Here is a 19,998-nt window from a genome sequence, read left to right as displayed (position 1 = left end):
AAAGACCTGTGGATATGCGATCCTTCCTTTAAAGGGACTGATGCATCTTTATTGAACTTCTTTTGAGGAACTTGACTTTTCCATTTGAGTTACTATTTTTTCACTTTCACTACTTAGGATACTTTTGATCTTTATATGTTTATACACATGTCTTATTATTCATTCATATATTCAACTTCAAGCACTGCTTGATTGTGTCATGTGATTCACCAATTATGCACAATATATACACTTATATTTTTATACCAGCAGTATGGGAATTTAATTTTTATGATCATTTGATTGCAAGCGCACTTATTGTATTTAAGTTGATTGCCTCCCCCGGCTTTCAATATCATTTCTACGCTGACGACACCCAAATCTATCTCTCCACCCCTCAACTCACTCCATCAGTCTCCTCACACATCACTAACTTACTAACAGACATATCTGTCTGGATGTCACACCACTTCCTCAAACTCAACTTGTCCAAAACCAAGCTCATAATATTTCCTCCCCCACATGCCTCTTTCCCTGACTTCTCTTTTAAGAGCAATGGCACAAAAATCTACCCATCCCCACATGTTAGGGTGCTAGGTTTCATCCTGGACTCTGAACTCTCCTTTTGGCCCCACATCCAATCACTCTCCGAAACTTGCCTCAACCTCCGCAACATCTCTAAACGACGTTCCTTTCTAACCAATGAAACCACAAAGCTCCTGATTCACTCCCTAGTTATCTCTCGCCTTGACTACTGCAACTCCCTCCTCATTGGCTTACCTTTTAAATAGACTATCCCCCCTTCAGTCCATCATGAATGCTGCTGCCAGACTCATCCACCTTACAAACCGCTCTGCGTCTGCTACCCCTCTCTGCCAATCCCTCCATTGACGGCCACTCGAAATATTTGAAATACTAACAATAAGTTACAAAGCCATCCACAACTCTGCCCCCAGCTACATCACTAGCATGGTCTCAAAATAACAACCTAATTATCCTCTTCGTTACTCCCAGGACACCCTGCTCTCCAGCTCCCTCATCACCTCCTCTCATATTCGCCTCCAGGACTTCTCCCGAGCCTCTCCCACCTTCTGGAATTCCCTACCCCAATCTGTCAGACTGTCTCCAAATCTATCCACTTTTAGGCGATCCCTGAAAACGTTTCTCTTCAGAGAAGCCTATCCTCCCTCCACCTAACAACCGCCTTTCTTTTTTCTTCATCAGCTCATCCCCCACAGCTATTACCCTTTTGTATCACTTGGCCCTCCCTCCTAGATTGTAAGCTCTAATGAGTAGGGCCCTCTGAATCCTCCTGTATTGAATTGTATTGTTTTTGTATTGTCTGCCCACGTGTTGTAAAGCACTGCACAAAGTGTCGGCGCTATATAAATCCTGTATTATAATAATAATATTAAAAAAGACTGCATGCTGTCATTGATGCTAAAGAGGGCAATATACAGTATTAAGAACTAAGGGAATGCAGACTTTTCAAAAGGGGGAATTTCATTTGTTTACTTGTTGCCATGTTTTGTTTTATGATTGTGCCATTCTGTTATGACCTACAGTTACAGAATATGAATCCCATAAGAAATAAAAGAATCGTATTTTGCCTGCTCACTCAGATTTTCTTTAAAAAATTGTACATACTGTATATTACCAATTCTCCAAGGGTGTGTAAACTTTTGAGTACAACTAGATAGAGAGATAGACAAGATGACAAGATAGATAGACAGATAAGATGGAGAATTTTGGATTAAAAAAAAAAGATATGATGGAGAAATTGATAAGATAGATAGATCGATAGATCAATAGATCGACAGAATTTACAGTTGTCATGGGAACACCTCTTCCAGTGATGCAGTGCAGTGTGGAAGCAATGGTCTCTCTGCAGAGGTCACCTCCTGTAGAGTCTGACCTATATCCTGCAAAGTTCTCATCTTTCATTTTCCTTCAACAGGTTCTATGTATACGTACCGGTTTGCAGGCGTCAGGCGTCAGCTCCCGACACACTGACAGCCGGCAGTGCAGGTATACGATGGGATTGTTGACGAAGGAGAAGATCTTTGTTTGGAAGGTAGCATTGCTGGAGACGCCATTCGTCTGGATGGTGGTGAAGGTGTTCGCCAAGGCGCAGCTTTAGTTTATAATGAAAATGAATGATTATCAATGCCAGAGTGGATAAAGACAGCAATAAAACCTTTACAGAAGTCCCAGTCCTTTACTCATCCCATCCAGAATTAAAAACAGAAATGTTTCAGCTGGAGTTAGACTTTACAGTGTTACTAAACCCACAACAGTACAATCAGTGTGTATATGCAGAAAAGCATGCTTGCTATACTCACTGTGGAACCTAAGGGGTAATCCTCTGCATTGTGTAAAAAAGCTGTTTGAGCCTGTCTCCTCTGATCCTCCCCATCTCCAACTGTCCCCAATCTATCTACTGATAGAACATAACTTTGGGGACACTCTGCACATGCTCAGTTTGGTGTATAATTTTTTTTTTTAATTGGGAGTGTGCATGTGATCAGCACAGGGCCAATCAGCACTCTCCAGACCGAGGGTCAGGGGTCCTGATGCCTCATAGGACAGTCAGAGTAGAATGAAAACTCCTCCTACAAGCTTTAACCAGACACTGATATAAGTTACAAGACTGCTATATACTGATGATGAGAAAAGGTCATTAGCAGCTTATCGTTACTAAAACTATTGCATTTCCATGTTCTGTGTAATGTGGGAGACTGATATAGTGAATGCAGGGTCCTGGGTTTAGTAACACTTTAACATTAAACGGAATGAACAGACGGGAGAGGTAGAATCACTACCTGTCCTTGATGAAGGGGAAAGACACAGGATCGTAGGCATGTTCTGTTGGTGTTGCCCAGCATTCATTGATGACAACTTTGAACTGGTCCTCCTCTGTCCTGATCCATATCCGAACCGTTATGTCGTCTGTGGCGGACAGCGTGAAGTTTGATGGGATGGGTTGATCGCCAATGAACAGTTGGAATTCTGGAAAGAACGATCCTCCTCCTTCTAGCTTCTCGATGATGGTGTAAAACCTGAGGAACCAAAGGAAGTCACAGTGTTATGGTAAGCAGCCAGAGACTAAATTAGAGATTAAATCTGATCTATGATACATTTACAATTGTGATTGTACAAAAACAGCAGACCACAACCAAACCACAGCACTAGAGCAGGCATCCAACACACCCAGAAATGCTAGATGTAGAAGATTCCCCAGCTATCTTGGCTCTTCAAAAGAATAAAGATCAATCACATGGGTGGCGGGTAGGTATGAGCGACTCCCGCCTTCAGTTTAGTTTCTCAAACCTTGCTCAAAGTTCATGAACAAGCTCAATTGAAGTTTATGGAGTGCAAATCTTATTATTAAATTCCAGCCATGCTTGGACTGGCCAGTCCGCATTCCTGCATTCCGTTCTCCTTGACAGATGCTGCCTTCAACTCAATCCTGCACACTACTGACTCACTCACTGAACTGTTGTAAGTGCCCCGGACATCCTTCCGGCCGGGTCTGTTGAACTGTCTTCAAGTTTCACAATACATTGTTTTCTGCAACCCGAGACTCTGGGTACTTTCTGCCGCTGCACCTACACAACACACTGACAGTATGGTGTGTTGCGTATGTTACAATATGATTTTTTTTTTTTTATTAATCAGACTTACAATACATGGGACATAACATTACACAATAGTGGTTGGTCATAGAGATATTGTCAGTTTTTGGCTTGAGTAGATTTCTCAAACAAATGCCGTTTTATACAATGGGGGTAAATATCATTGTTGTATTCAATTGACAGTTCAATTAACAGGCTATTGTCTCTATAGCTACAGTAAACAAGTAAGAAATGTACTTTTCTGAGGTTCTTTCAGCTTTCAAACTGAAAGAATGACTGTTAGATTACTGTCAGGTGTTGGCTTGATTAGACAATGGGTACGTAGATGCAGTTTTCAAGAGTCTGCAGAGGGTTCTGGTGGCCAGAAGGAAGTGTGCAGCTTACCTATCTGGGCCAGAGACAATGAGTGGGAGCCTCTTGCTAAAGAATTTGTGAAATATGCTTCTCCCTTGAAGCTGACTTGGAGTGATAAAGTCTCAGATCATTTTGTAGATTTTAGCCTTAAGGGGTTGGATTTAAGTAAAAAAGAGAAGAGGACAGTATCCACAGTGGGCTGGTATTTCCTTAATGCTATTTACACTGAATCACAGAGAAGGGAGAAGGCAAAGGGAGAAGTTAAGGTATTAAAAGACCAGCTAGCAGTTGCTTCAGAGTGTGTGCGTTCAACTGCTAGTCGGGCTGATGATTTGCAAGAGCGGTGTGCAGCCCTCATGACCGAATCAATTAATGACTTAAGAAAAAGAAAGGGCCATAAAACCTCTTAGTAAAGCCAGGGCACGTGCCATTGTCACATCCCAAAATTGAGATTGTGAGGATGTGCTCTCCTCAAATGATAGTGAGGATGAGGAGATAGAGTTTGATATTTCGCATGATGATCTGCTAGTGCAAAAGAAAAAGTATGCCAGACCTCTCATTACTAAGCATAGGAAACGGCAACATGATAGAGAGGATATGGCAGATGGGGAGGTGCATTATCGCAACCCCAGAGTTGTTGAATTTGAAGAAGTATGGGAGTTTACACAAACTGAACTCCATGAGCTGGCAAAACAATACAAACAAAGGTCTGGGGAGCCCCTATTGACCTGGCTCCTACACTTATAGGATGAAGGGGCAGACAGTATTGTTTTGTCAGGTAAGGAAGCAGTGACTATGGGAGTGTTAACCCATAATCCACAATTGCATCAGGCAATGCAAAAAGCCTGAGAGTTTAGCGTGAATTTTTCACTGTTAGACCTGGTGAGAGATGGAAAAGTCAGAGTATACGCTAGTCCTACTGACCTGGAAAATACCTACTCATGGAGAGCAATAGGAGAGGGTATTTCCAGGTTACTTGAGATGGGTTGTATAACCGGATTAAATACGTTTCCAGAATGGATGGGTCCAGATATGGAGCCCTTTACATCTGCTCTGCGCTCTAAGCTAATGAAGTCTGCGCCATTTAATCTCAGGGCTCCATTATTGTCCTTGTTGGGAGGCCTGGGATTAAACAGCAAGATTCATGAAGCCACAACCCTTTTAAGCCAGTTGGGGGAGCTAGAGGAGATTAAAACAAAACCTGTCAGGTCAGTAGATAAGGTCAAGGCCAGACAGGAAGAATACAAGCAGAAAAGAACAGAGAAGAAAGGGAATGGGGTAGAGAAGACAGGAGGTGAAGAGAAAACCAGGCTTGTTATTTCTAGGAAAAAAACGTGGTTGGACCTATTAAAGGCAGGAGTACCTAAAGATGAGATAGATGGGATTTCTACTGCAGAAATGCTGAAGAGATGGAAACATTTAGTAGGGAAAACTGTCAGGGTTAGAAACACTACTCCTAGTGAAGATAACATCAGCGTAGACTTAGAGGAAACAGAACAGACCCCTCCTGTTAGCCCCAAACCAATTCCCAAAACTGAACACGAACCCAAACCCAAATCCCTTTATCCTGGGGAGGAATTAGAGAGAATCAGAAAAGAGGTTTGGGAGGTTCCTTATCCTTTATGAAGGGAAGGTGAGTCTCCTGTAATAGCCGTGAGGGTGTATGGTGGGGGAAGTCATCTTCTCCTACACATGTAATGGCTTTAGTTGATAGCGGAGCCGAAGTTACACTTTTGCAAGGAAATCCTTCCCATCACAAAGGAAAATTCATTTATGTAGAAGGTTTGGGAGGGCAAACTACACAAGCAGTTAAGGTACAGGTGAAATTGGCTATTGGCAAGGGATCAGGATTTATGACAAATGTTTTGGTATCAGAGTTACCCGAAAATATTCTTGGGATGGATGTACTTCAAGGTCAGTCAATTCAGACTGAAAGAGGTACATTCACATTCGGGTATCCGGATAAAGCGTATCTGGTAAGGGTGGTGAAGGCTGTGGTCAGAGGTCATGCAAAATGGACCCCTGTCTACATTCCTCCACCAGAAAAGCCAGTCTGTCTCAAGCAGACTTCCTGGAGGCCACAAAGAAATTGGGGAGACCATTCAAGAATATTTGAGAGTAGAGATCCTTAGACCTGCTGTAAGTCCTTTCTCGTCTCCGGTGTTCCCAGTAAAGAAACCCGATGGGACATATAGCATGACTGTGGATTACAGAGGTCTAAACAAAGTGGCACCTCTATTGAAGTCAGCTGTACCAGATATGATTTCAATTCTTGAGAAAATTGCTAAAGATGCAGGAGAATATCATGCTGTGATAGACCTGGCTAATGCTTTCTTTTCAATTTTGATAGACCCAGAGTGTCAAGACCAGTTTTCTATGGTGTGGGACGACTGCCAGTACACTTTCACCATGCTTCCTGAAGACTATGTTCATTCTCCAACGATTTGTCATGGACTGATTGCCCGAGATTTAAGTAACCTGAATTTGAAAGTCGCTGTGTTTCACTACATTGATGACATCATGATCTCTGGGACAAAAGAAGATGTAACTGAAGCACTGCACCTGCTGATAGAGCACTTGAAGAACAGAGGGTGGGCTATCAACAGAGACAAAGTCCAAGGACCTGCCACAGAAGTGAAATTCCTAGGAATGATGTGGACTGGGCCGCAGAGGAAAATTCCAGAGACAGTTGTGCAAACTATCCCGGTGCTGTCGCCCCCTACTACCAAAAAGGAGGCACAGAAGTTCATTGGAATTGTGGGGTTCTGGAGATCGTTCATCCCACATCTTGGACTGATTCTGAGGCCTATATATAATGTCACCAGAAAAAAGACTGAGTTCTCATGGGGTTCAGAGCAGCGGACTGCATTCCTGTCTGCTAAAGAAGCTATTTTGCAGCATCAGGGATTAGGACCCGTGAGACAAGGAGTACCATTTCAGCTGGATTTAGTGGAGCAGAAAGGTACCATATCTTGGAGTCTGTGGCAGCCAAATGAAAAGAAAGGACTGAGAGCAATACCCATTGGATTTTGGTCCAAACAACTGACAGGGGCACAGAAGAGATACACGCCCCTAGAGAAGTACCTTTTTGGGGCCTACACAGCACTTCAACATGTAGAGACCATTACAGGAAAGGACACTGTCACCATCCATACTGCATTGCCAATAGCAGGATGGGTGAGAGATAATGGACTGACCACTAGGGCAGCTGTAGCCCAGAACCAGACACTGATGAAATGGAAGTGGTACCTTCAAGGAAGAGGGGGTATTGCAGCTGGGGATGTTAGAGACATTTCAAAACAGTTGGCTGGGCTTGTCACTTTTACCAGCACCCGGCCAGAAGAAGAAATTCCTGTGCTGCAGTCATCCCCCCCTTCAAGAGGCTCCACCCTTTGAGTCTCTGTCAGAAGACATGAAGGAGTCAGCGTGGTTCACTGATGGTTCAGCCATAGTCACATCGTCTGGACGTAAATGGACAGCAGCAGCCTACAACCCATGTACAGACACAGTCCTGCAGGAGACCAATTGGAGGGTCCAGTCAGTATGCAGAGTTCTGGTGGATCTTTCTTCCCATGTCACTATCTACACTGACAGCTGGGCGGTTTTTAAAGGACTGACAACTTGGATGCCCACGTGGAAGTCCAATGAATGGATGATTCATGGAAAGGTGGTGTGGGGAGGCAAGGAAGTCTGGGACTACATCTGGAAGGAAGCTCAATTCCGCACCATAAAAGTGGGGCATGTTGATGCACATGTGCCCCTAGTCCCAGACTTTGAGAACTATAACAGGGTTGCAGATGAAATCGCCAAAGTGAAGGCAGTTGTGCCAATTGATCCTGTCTTGATGAACTTGGCCAACTGGGCCCACAAGCAATCTGGACATTTGGGGCAGAAAGCAACATATGAATGGGCACAGCAGAGAGGATTGCCTATATCCATGGACATGATAAAGACTGTAATAGGGAACTGTACAGTGTGTGGAGAAGTGCAACAATGGCCATTGCAAAAGTACTCCATCTGGCAGATTGACTTCATCGGTCCCCTGCCCCGGGGAAACAATGGACTGAGATATTGTTGCACTGCAGTGGACACCTATTCAGGACTAATGCTTTTCATCCTTGCAAACATGCAGATCTGCTCCAGAAACTTGCCGTTGCTTATGGTTTCCCAAACAAGTCCAAAGTGATAACGGCTCACACTTCACCGGATCAACGGTACAGCAGTGGGCCAAAGATTCTGGAGAGTATTGGTTGTGCCACATCCCATACCATCCACAGTCAGCTGGTTTGATTGAAAGATACAATGGGCTATTGAAGGACCAGATACGCAAACTTACACCCACACATACACTAAGGGGGTGTGATCGGGTCCTCGCAGTCATGTTGTTAAATTCTAGGCCAATAGAGAGGATGGTAGGGGCTGGGGCACAGATTCCACAGCTGGAGTGCAGAGTTCAGTATTTATGTAAGGTTCCTGAAAGAACAGGGCTTAACAGATACCATGTTACTGCTTCCCATGACATAGAAACCAAGAGTGACGTATCTGAAGCTGAAGCCTATCTAGCAATGAGAGGGAATCTGGCAAGAAGGTTTGAAGTTACATTTGCATTGACAGATGAGCTTCAAGACAGTGGCTGGGACTCTGACTGGTTAGTGGATACTTCTCAGCAAGAGTGGAAAGTGAGGCTACATAACAGCAAACCTTCCAAAATAAACAGCAGTGATCTTCTGGGAAATATCAGTATATTTCCTTTCCTCCCTATCGATGTTCTTTGGGAGGGTCAGAAGTGGGTACAGGCAGGGGGCAAAGTGTTAGTCAGATATCCAGGCCAGAAGCCATTTAGAGAAGAGATTTTAGCTGAAGGGCCTGGATCTACTGTTTATGTATTATTAGAAGGAACAGATAATCCGCTTTGTTTTCCACTCCACAGGCTGTCTCTGATTTGATCCATAGGAAGACCAGAGAAAAGTGGTTACATGATGGAAAGAATGGCGGAAGATCGCAAGAGCTGTGGAGAGCAAGGCCTTTGATGTATTACAAGCCTGGACTTGTTTCTAAAGAACTTTAGAATAGACTTTCTAATGAACTTTTTAGTTAAAGACTGAAATACCTTCTCAGTGACAGAAATGGGAGGTGTTGCATTCAAGGAAAATTAATGTTTAGAATGAGTTTAGTAATGAAGAGATTTTGTGTGTAGTCTGATAAAAAAAAAATCTAGGGCGGAATGTGTTGCGTTTGTTACAATATGATTTTTTTTTTTTAATTAGACTTACGATACATGGGACATAACATTACACAATAGTGGTTGATCATAGAGATATTGTCAGTTTTTGGCTTGAGTAGATTTCTCAAACAAATGCTGTTTTATACAATGGGGGTAAATATCATTGTTGTATTCAATTGACAGTTCAATTAACAGGCTATTGTCTCTATAGCTACAGTAAACAAGTAAGAAATGTACTTTTCTGAGGTTCTTTCAACTTTCAAACTGAAAGAATGACTGTTAGATTACTGTCAGGTGTTGGCTTGATTAGACAATGGGTACGTAGATGCAGTTTTCAAGAGTCCATTGTTTCTACAGCTACAGTAAACAGGTATGTTTTCTGTTGTTTGGTAACTATGGTAAACAGCCTGACACATAAAAGGAGTGAGTAGGGACAGAGACACACACACACCATCATGCTGTAACCTCGGACGCCACTCATGATAGAAGAAACTTGCCTGATGCTCCAGGAGAATTGTTGCCAATGGTGATCACGAACATACAGTAACAGAAGATAAGTAACCTTTAGGTGTATTTGTACTATTATAGACCATAGGCTGTTCAGTTTGCTAGGCATTTTGCTTGTTATAGATATCTGTCAGTCTTGCATTGTATTGCTAATATTGTAATAGTTTTTGTATGTACAGCATCTTTGTATAGTAAAGCACATTTACACACTGCAGAAATCTCAGCTTCCTTGCTTATACCACAGAGTAACCTTGCTAGATAGACGCAAGCAAAACATATGGCTGATGTGAGCCTCATCAAGGCCAGTGTAACATTAATATGATGCTGACCATTGCATCAACACCCATAAAGTTCAACCCCTATTGTGTATGTGATAAAGATATGCCAACAATCCTTAGCAGTCTTATCCTGACTGAGCTGAAATGCCATGACAGAAGAGTAGAACTGTGTGCAACAATACATTCTTCTGATAGTTATATACAAACATTCTCATGTCATAGGAAGGTCCTAAGTGACTTGGTCCTTATCCAATCCTTGCAAGTAATGCTGTAGCAGCATTTTTTAATTAATCTGGTCCCCCGATACATGCTGCTCGTTATATACAGTGCCTTGAAAAAGTATTCATATCCTTTAAAATTTTCCACAATTTGTGATGTTACAACAAAAAACGTAAGTGTATTTTTTGGGGATTTTTTGAGACTAACACAAAGTGGCACATAATTGTGAAGTGGAAGGAAAACGATAAATGTTTTCAACATTTTTTTACAAATAAATATGTGAAAAGTGTGGAGTGCATTTGTATTCAGCCCCCCTGAGTCAATACTTTGTAAAACCACCTTTCACTGCAATTACAGCTGCAAGTCTTTTTGGGGATGTCTCTACCAGCTTTGCACATCTAGAGAGTGACATTTTTTCCCTTTCTTCTTTGCAAAATAGCACAAGCTCTGTCAGATTGGATGGACAGCTTCTGTGAACAGCAATTTTCAAGTCTTGCCACAGATTCTCAACTTGATATAGGTCTGGCCATTCTAACATATGAATATGCTTTGATCTAAACCAGGGGTCGCAAACTGGTGGCCCATCATACCTCTGAATAAGGAAGTCTTGCTTGTAATTGTCAGCGTTGCAATGCCTCAAGGGACCTGTAGTTTCGCAACAGCTGGAGGGCCACCAGTTTGAGACCCGTGATCTAAACCATTCTATTGTAGCTCTCTTTGTATGTTTAGGGTTGTTGTTCTTCTAAAAGGTGAACCTCCGCCCCAGTCTCAAATCTTTTGCAGACTCTTAACATGTTTTCTTCTAAGATTGCCCTGTATTTGGCTCCATCCATCTTCCCATCAACTCTGACCAGCTTCCCTGTCCCTGCTGAAGAAAAGCATCCCCACAACATGATGCTGTCACCACCATGTTTCACGGTGGGGATGGTGTGTTCAGGGTGATGTGCAGTGTTAGTTTTCCGCCATACATAGCATTTTGCTTTTAGGCCAAAAAGTTCAATTTTAGTCTCATCTGACCAGAGCACCTTCTTCCTCATGTTTGCTGTGTCCCCCCACATGGCTTCCTGAAAACGGAACTTCTCATGACTTTCTTTCAACAATGGCTTTCTTCTTGCCACTCTTCCATAAAGGCCAGATTTGTGGAGTGCACGACTAATAGTTGTCCTGTGGACAGATTCTCCCACCTGAGCTGTGGATCTCTGCAGCTCCTCCAGAGTTACCATGGGCCTCTTAGCTGCTTTTCTGATGAATACTCTCCTTGCCCGGCCTGTCAGTTTAGGTGGACGGCCATGTCTTGGTAGGTTTGCAGTTGTGCCATACTCTTTCCATTTTCAGATAATGGATTGAACAGTGCTTCGTTAGATGTTCAAAGCTTAGGATATTTTTTTTATAACCTAACCCTGCTTTAAAATTCTCCACAACTTTATCTCCGACCTGTCTGGTGTGTTCCTTGGCCTCCATGATGCTGTTTGTTCACTAAGGTTCTCTAACAAACCTTTTGAGGGCTTCGCAGAACAGCTGTATTTATACTGAGATTAAACTACACACAGGTGGACTCTATTTACTAATTAGATGACTTCTGAAGGCCATTGGTTCCACTGGACTTTAGTTAGGTGTATCGGAGTAAAAGGGGCTGAATGCAAATGCACGCCACACTTTCAGATATTGATTTGTAAAAAAAATTGAAAACCATTTAACATTTTCCTTCCACTTCACAATTATGTGCCACTTTGTGTTGGTCTATCACATAAAATCCCAATAAAATACATTTACGTTTTTGGTTGTAATATGACAGAATGTGGAAAATTGCAAGGGGTATGAATACTTTTTCAAGGCACTGTAGAACTTATCTGTGTGGAAAATGATACTATGATACTACTACAACCATCGTGGAAATACATTACCCTCCAGCAGGATTGTATCCACTGGACCACAGGATGTTATTCTGGAAGACGCAGCGGATTAAGCTGACTGCCCTTGGGGTGATGTTTGACATTGTTGCAGATAAGTCAATGTAAAGGGTTGAGTTTACCACAGTGTGAGTCTTATTCTGAAAAACCAACATAATACAAACATAAAGTAACCAAAATATACAACCTGCCCAGTTACAATGTATACCGTATGGCTAAACATTTGTGGACACCTGACCATCACAGCTGTATGAGCTTGTGGGACCTGACCATCACACCTGTATGAGCTTGTTGGACTGGACCATCACACATCTATGAGCTTGTTGGACTGGACCATCACACCTCTATGAGCTTGTTGGATCTAACCATCACACCTTTATGACATTGATGGACATCCAATTTCAAAACCATGGGCATTTATATTGAGTTGGCCCCCTTTTGTTGCTATGACAACCTCCACTCTTCTAGGAAGGCTTTCCACAACATTTCTGGAGTCAAAAGAGCACTTGTGAGGTCAGTACTGACGTTGGATGAGAAGAACTGGCTCAAAATCAACATTCCAATTCATGCTAAAGGTGTTTGATAGGGTAGAGGGCAAGGTTCTGTGTAGGACTCCCAATGTATACTACATCAAACCTTCATTAAGTTAGTCCTACATCAAATCTTCATTAAGTTAGCTTTGTGCACAGGGGCAGGACACAAATATTTAAAATGTCTCTAACAGTATTACTCTTTACTGGAAACAATTTAACTCAATCATTTGGTTGGTGTTCCTGTTTGCCTCTGTGGACTACAGAACAGCTCACCATGTTGGGGAGATGAGGAGAGGGGAAGGTATTCTGTAGCCCAAATCAGGAGTAAGCAACCTAGGGTATAGAGTGGCCTGCACAGAATCCTGACCTTGATCAAGCTCAACATGCTTGGAATTAACATCATTACCAGTATGAGAAAAAGCCAACACACCATGCAATTGATGCAAACACATTGATGGTATCACTTGTGAGCTGGGAATAAGTGGTGGGTTTAATGCTCCCCAGGGTGAGAAATCTTTTCAGGTACACATACTGGTCCAGTAGTACAGTGAGAAACAACGATGAGGTCATGCCCGCCCCTTCGCTTATTTAGTAGTAGGTAGGCAGCGGATCTGTCATTTGGCAGGAGCTAAGCGTTGGGTGAAGATTCTTTTTTTTTTTCATGCGGGTCAGCAGCTGGCGTTCATCATGATTGATGCTGGATGTACTTCGGTGGACATTTTTTTTGGGGGGGGGGCTTTTTTTAAATAAAGGACTTGTCAAAAACTGTCTCTTTGTTTTTATTTTTTTTGGTGAATGAGTACAATGTACCCCAAACTCATTCACATGGATTCCAGATTCTAATAAGTCACCCCCCGCACCCCAACACCCCAACAACAGCCAGGGCTGTGGGGAAGAGGCCCTTGTTCTCATCAACATGGGGGCAAGGTGCTTTGGGGGCATGTGGCCTGGTATGGTTCGGGGGGGCAAGGGGCCTTTCTCTATTACCCCCCTTCCTGATCTGCCAGGCTGCATGCTCCGATACGAGTCTGGTATGGATCTTGGAGGGGACCACGTGCCATTTTTTTTTTTTATTTGGCCGGGGGTCTCCTCAAAATCCATACCAGAACCGAAGGGGCTGGTATTAATTGAGGGGGACCCCCATGTTTTTTTATAAGATTTATGACGGCTCTTTCTTTGTTTACATTCTGCTGTGAGCGGGGAATCCCACTGACAGCAGATGAGTCATGGACATGGTGGGTGCCAGATCCTTAACAACCAGCTACTCCCTGTTGTTAAGGACGCCGGTGAGTTTTCGCTACTAGAAAAAAATCACTTCAAGAAATAGCTCATGCCATATTTTTGGTAGTCTTTTTTTAGTGGATTGAAAAAAACATTTTTGAAAAACAGTATGAGCTATTTTACAACTGATCTGAAATCGGTACATGCCTCTTTGTGTATGGAGTCCACTGTTGCTATTAACATCAGTACCTACCCTCACAAATTTGGCGGAGAGGGACAAAATTCCCATTGACACATTCTGAAATCTTGTAGAAAGCCTTCTCAGAAGATTGGAGGCTGTTACAGCCACAAAGAAGAAATAAGTTCCATATTAATGGTTTTGGAAATGGTTTTGGAATTGGATGTCCAGCAATGGTAATGGTCAGGTAAAAGCAAATGTAATACAAAAAGGGTTCCCAAAGATACCAGGGTGCCTTGACGAAGCTCTGTGGCTTACGCATGCATGTGCAAATGTGTACAGACTAAACCCCTGCTTTTAATGCATACTGTTATGCCTCGTACACATGGTCGGATTTTGCGACGGAAAGTGTTCGATGGGAGCTTGTTGTCGGAAATTCCGACTGTGTGTGTAGGCTCCATCGGACATTTTCCATCGGAATTTCCGTCACACAAAATTCGAGATCTGGATCTCAAATTTTCCGATGACAAAATCCGTTGTCATACATTCTGATCGTGTGTACACAATTCTGACGCACAAAATTCCACGCATGCTCTGAATCAAGCAGAAGAGCCGCACTGGCTATTGAACTTTATCTTTCTCGGCTTGTCGTACGTGTTGTACGTCACCGCGTTCTTGACGTTCAGAATTAACGACAAGATATGTGTGGCCGTGTGTATGCAAGACAAGTTTGAGCCAACACTCGTCATGGATTTTGTAGTCGGAATGTCCGATCGTGTGTACGGGGCATTAGACAGGTTTACTTGGTAGTCTGCGGGCTGGTCAGTAAGTTAAGCTTGTTTTGTTTTTTTTTCCTTGGATTTATCCTTGGCCTTGTTTATAAATGCAAATGTAAGGCTACTTTCACACTGGGGCGTTGGGGCATCGGTGGTAAAGCGGCGCTATTTTTAGCGACGCTTTACCGTCGTTTTTGAGGCCCTTTTCGGCCGCTAGCTGGGCGCTTTTAACCCCTGCTAACGGTTAAATGCGCCGGGAAAGCACCGCTGCAGCAGCACTTTGCCGGCGCTGCCCATTAATTTCAATGGGCAGGGGCACTGTAGGAGCAGTGTATATAGTGCCTCAAAGATGTGGCTTACAGGACTTTCTTTGGCGTCCTGCCAGCGCACCGCTCCAGTGTGAAAACACGCGGGCTTTCGCACTGGTGTGAGAGGAGTGGCTCTTTACAGGCGCTATTTTTATTGCTATAGCGCCTGTAAAGCGCCTCAGTGTGAAAGCAGCCTAAATGTAAAGGTAAATGGTCAGGTGACTAATGTTAGCCAAAACATAGTGTATATTAACAGATACTTTTTATTTTATTTTATTTTATTACATTTTAATTCTTTCACCTTCTCTACTGAGAAATGTACATTATCCCCTTCCCACCCACCATATGTATATAAACTATCCCCAGCACAATCCCCCGGGGGTGCGGATACTTTTTAAACATTCTTCCCTTTAAGAGTCAACAGCCAACACTTGGTGCAGTTGGTGGCTCTCATTCCCAGGTGTCACTGTCAGCTCAGGTCCCTGGATCATGTAATCACTATGTCAGACATAAAGAGAATTTAAAAAAAAATGGCAACAGATATCCTATAAAGCTGCAGGTCTGAAGGACACTTACATTGAACACTTCTGTTTTGCAGTCGTTCCAGCCAGCTTGTATGAGGACGTGGGTACCCGTGCTGCAGTTCACCGAGCACTCGGGGCTTCCAAGAAACAGAGAATGGCTGGAGATGGACATCATGTTAAGAAAGGCCTTCTCAATGGAGATACCGACCCTTCCCGTCTCACAAATCACTTTGCTCGCATCCTTTAGAGTCAGGCTGGGGGCATTGGGTGTGGTTGTAGCCTGAAAGGCCAGGAGGGGCGTACTGGTGGATTCTGTGCAGAAGAGACACCTTTCATTAATACTGAACAAGCACGTGGCTGAATACTGTGCAATAGAAATACAGAGGGGATATTGTTAGGTCTAACTAACCAATCATGGGATAAAAAATTCAAAATGAGCAAAACTCAAAATTCAAAACTCAAAATTCAAAATGAGTAAAGCCATAACACTGTATATAGTTGTTGTTTCAGATAGAGCAGGGGTAGACAACCTTAAAGAGGTGGAGATCTACCTGAACAACATGGGAGAAGTCAAAGATCACCGATCACAGTGTCTCCTCCTCCCACCTGATTAAGGCTGGTTTCAAACCTATGCATATTGGATGCTCTCTATGGAGCCAGTTCACGTGGTCCGGCCGCACCTGGAGTATGCTGTCCAGTTCTGGGCACCAGTCATCAGGAAGGATGTGCTAGAACTGAAGAGAGTCTAGAGAAGGGCAACAAAACGAATAAAGGGTCTGGAGGAAAGTTTACGAGTACTAGGAAATTTGGAAATTCGGAAATCCATAAATTCGACAATTCAGATTCGGATTTTCGAATTTCCGAATTTTTTAATTTCCGAGATTTCGAATTTCCGAGTTTCCAATTTCCGAATTTCGGAATTTTGAATTTCCAAATTTCGTATTTTCGATTTTCAAATACCCGAATTTTCAGATTTTCGAATTTCCGAATTTTTTAATTTACCAAATTTCGAATTTCCGAGTTTCCAATTTCCAAATTTCGGAATTTCCAATTTTTCGGATTTTTTGAATTTTGAATTCCCAAATTTTCGAATTTCCAAATTTTTCAATTTCCGAAATTTTGAATTTCTGAGTTTCCAATTTCCGAATTTGGAATTTCCGAGTTTTCAATTTCCGAATTTCGGAATTTGGAATTTCCAATTTCCAAATTTCAAAAATTCTGAAATTTGAAAATTCAGAAATTGAAAAATTCGGAAATTCTGAAAATTTCGGAATTAACGAATTTGTCAAAATTCATTAAAAAAACTAATTTGGAACTAAACAAATTACACATGTCTAACGAGCACTGAACTTATTCTCTCTGGAGAACAGACACTTGAGAGGGGATATGATTTCAATTTACAAATACCGTACTGGTGACCCCACAATAGGGAGAAAACTCTTCCGTGAAAGGGCATTTAACCACTCCAGCCCCGGAAGGATTTACCCCCCTTCCTGACCAGAACACTTTTTGCGATTTGGCACTACTTCGGTTTAACTGACAATTGCGCGGTCGTGCGACGTGGCTCCCAAAATAGGGGATAGATTTATGGCATTTCTATTAATAACTTTTTTTTACTAGTAATGGCGGCGAGCAGCGATTTTTATCATGACTGCGACATTATAGCGGACAGATCTGACACTTTTGGCGCTATTTTGGGACCATTCACATCTATACAGTGATCAATGTGATTAAAAATGCACTGATTACTGTGTAAATGTGACTGGCAGTGAAGGTGTTAACCACTAGGTGGCGCTGTAGGGGTTAAGTGTGTCCTAGGGAGTAATTCTAACTGTGGGGGGGGAGGGGCTGTGTGTGACATGACACTGATCACCCTCCCGATCACAGGGAGCAGTGATCAGTGACGGTGTCACTATGCAGAACGGGGAGATACTTGTTTACATCAGCATTTCCCCGTTTATCCTCTCTGTGCGACGATCGCGGACATCGAATCCGCGATACCCGCGGTCAGAACTCGCGGAGCTCGCGAGATCACGTACAGTTACGTGATTTCGCGCAGCGGAGCCAACCTGACGCAATATAACTGCGGTGGCTGGTCCGCAAGTGCTTAAAAAGACTTACGGCCATTCACTAAAATTGGAAGAAAAATAGTTTAACCTTAACCACTTGCCGAGCGGCTCATGCTGATATACGTCGGCAGAATGGCTCCAATCTAGCCCTGTAAAGAAGAAATCGCTACACATACCTTTTCTGAAGCCGATCCGATCCGGTCCAGTCTCCAGCGGCAGATGCTGTGTGCAGGAGAGAACCAACAATAGATGGGAAATTAATGGGAAGTGACGTCACCCATTGACTTACTATGGGTGTTCCGTTGTCAGCTGTCTCTTCTACAGACTTCTACATAGAGAAGCCACCGCTGACAGCTCAGCCTTGGCCTGGACCGGAGCGGCTTCAGAAACTGTATGTATAGCGATTTCTTCTTTACAGCGTTAGATAGATTTGTTTTAGAATGTGGCTGCCAGTAGATTTAGAGTTAGGTTTTGGCCGAACTTCTAGTTTAATAATGGAAGGCTTGCATTTGGCTTCAGTGGGCCACTTTTAAAGAGGCTAAATGCACCTTAACCACTCGCGACCGACTCACGCCGATATACGGTGGCAGAGTGGCACCGCTGCGCGAATCTCCGTACCCGTACGGCGGCTCCTTTAAGAGACATAGCAGGTGCGCGTGCACGCTGCACAGCGGGGGAACCAATGCATGTGGCTGGCACACGCGATTGTGGGCACGAGAGCCAGAACGGGCATTTGTGTGTGTACACACACAAATGCCTGTTCTGACAGGAACAGTAGGAACAGCGATCTGGCTCCTCCTCCAGTCAGTCCCATCCCCTCACAGTTAGAAACACACATGAGGGAACACAGCTAACCCCTTGATCTCCCCCTAGTGTTAACCCCTTCCCTGCCAGTGACATTTATACAGTAATCAAAGCATGTTTATAGCACTGATCGCTGTATAAATGTCAGTGGTCCCAAAAAAATGTCGAAAGTGTCCGATCTGTTCGCCGCAATGTCGCAGTCCCACTAAAAATCGCAGATAGCCGTCATTACTAGTAAAAGAAATAATAAAAATGCCATAAATCTATTCCATATTTTGTAGACGCTATAACTTTTGATTGTGATTTTTTTTTACCAAAAATATGTAGAAGAATACGTATTGGCCTAAACTGAGGAAGAAATGTTTTTACTTTTTTTTTTTTTTTTTTGGATATTATAGCAAAAAGTAAAAAATTGTGTTTTTTTTTTTTTCAAAATTGTCGTTATTTTTTTGTTTATAGCACAAAAAATAAAAACTGCAGAGGTGATCAAATACCACCAAAACAAAGCTCTATTTGTGGGAAAAGAAGGACATCAACTTTGTTTGGGTACAAGGTCGCACGACCGCGCAATTGTCAGTTAAAGCGGCACAGTTCCATATCACAAAAAATAGCCTAGTCATTAAGAGGGCAAATCCTTCCGGGGCTGAAGTGGTTAAGCAAGCTACAAGTCATCCAGTTATGGTTAGCACCTGCTTTAAATAATTTAAATATTGAGAATACAGTATAAATATGTCTATATGTGTGAAGGCAAAGACAAGGCAGGTGGGAATCTTCTTAGATCACTTACCAGTATGCGGATTATTAGACATGAGAGAGAGGGGGCACACAAGGTCCTGGGCTGTGGTGAGTTTAGCAGTTGTGGAGGTCATGGGGATGAATCCCTTGTTGGCGGTGGAGGAACTCATCGATGGTTCAGTCTTTGGGTGCGCGGTTGGTGTCAGTGTGGTGTTTTCCTTATCACTGTTGGTTAAATTAACTGCGATGTGATCCGGATACTTTGTGGCGTTCACCTTCATCGAATTCTGATCCCTGATAGAGGTAGAATGGGTAGACTCTGTGAGAGTCCCGGTACTGGTGTGTATTGTTGTCACATTTGGATCTTCTGTTGGGATTATCGGATCCAGAGACACGTTTTTTCTTGTTTCAATCGGAGCTGGCCCTGTAATGACTGTTGTAGGTGTGCTTGATACAAGCTGCCCGGTCGTGGGAATTTCGGATGCAGGAACGGGGAAGGTCATGTTTTCTGTTGGAGTCGTTGGTTGAGGCAGCTTAGTGGCAGGTTGTGTGGTGGTGGCAGTTGAGGAGGTGGTTGGAGGAGAAGTATATATAGAAGTCGTAGAAGATGTTTTGTCGGTGAATTCTGTGCTTGCCATGGATGTTGTCAACAAACCACTTTCTACTACTGTACCTGTAAGGAGATGACCGATAGTTTTAGGCCAAAATGAACTTTCAGATAAAATCACTTAAATACAATCTACT

At 43.0% G+C, this 19,998-nt stretch overlaps 1 protein-coding gene across 1 annotated transcript in view; it reads right to left on the bottom strand.

Moving 5' to 3' along the window:
• UMODL1 (uromodulin like 1) overlaps positions 1–19,998 on the bottom strand; it is a 95,426-nt gene that overhangs the window by 9,153 nt on the left and 66,275 nt on the right. The window contains exons 13-17 of the mRNA XM_073617268.1: positions 19,307–19,927; positions 15,699–15,958; positions 12,101–12,246; positions 2,802–3,038; positions 1,954–2,113 (exon numbers count right to left, since the gene is read on the bottom strand). Coding sequence (XP_073473369.1) covers positions 1,954–2,113; positions 2,802–3,038; positions 12,101–12,246; positions 15,699–15,958; positions 19,307–19,927 — 1,424 coding nt within the window. The remainder of the gene's footprint in view (positions 1–1,953; positions 2,114–2,801; positions 3,039–12,100; positions 12,247–15,698; positions 15,959–19,306; positions 19,928–19,998) is intronic.

Source organism: Aquarana catesbeiana, linkage group LG02 (assembly GCF_042186555.1).
Source record: "Aquarana catesbeiana isolate 2022-GZ linkage group LG02, ASM4218655v1, whole genome shotgun sequence".
Lineage (NCBI taxonomy): Eukaryota > Metazoa > Chordata > Amphibia > Anura > Ranidae > Aquarana > Aquarana catesbeiana.
The sequence above is the reverse complement of the archived record's forward strand: the minus strand, read 5'-3'. Positions and strand labels throughout refer to the sequence as shown.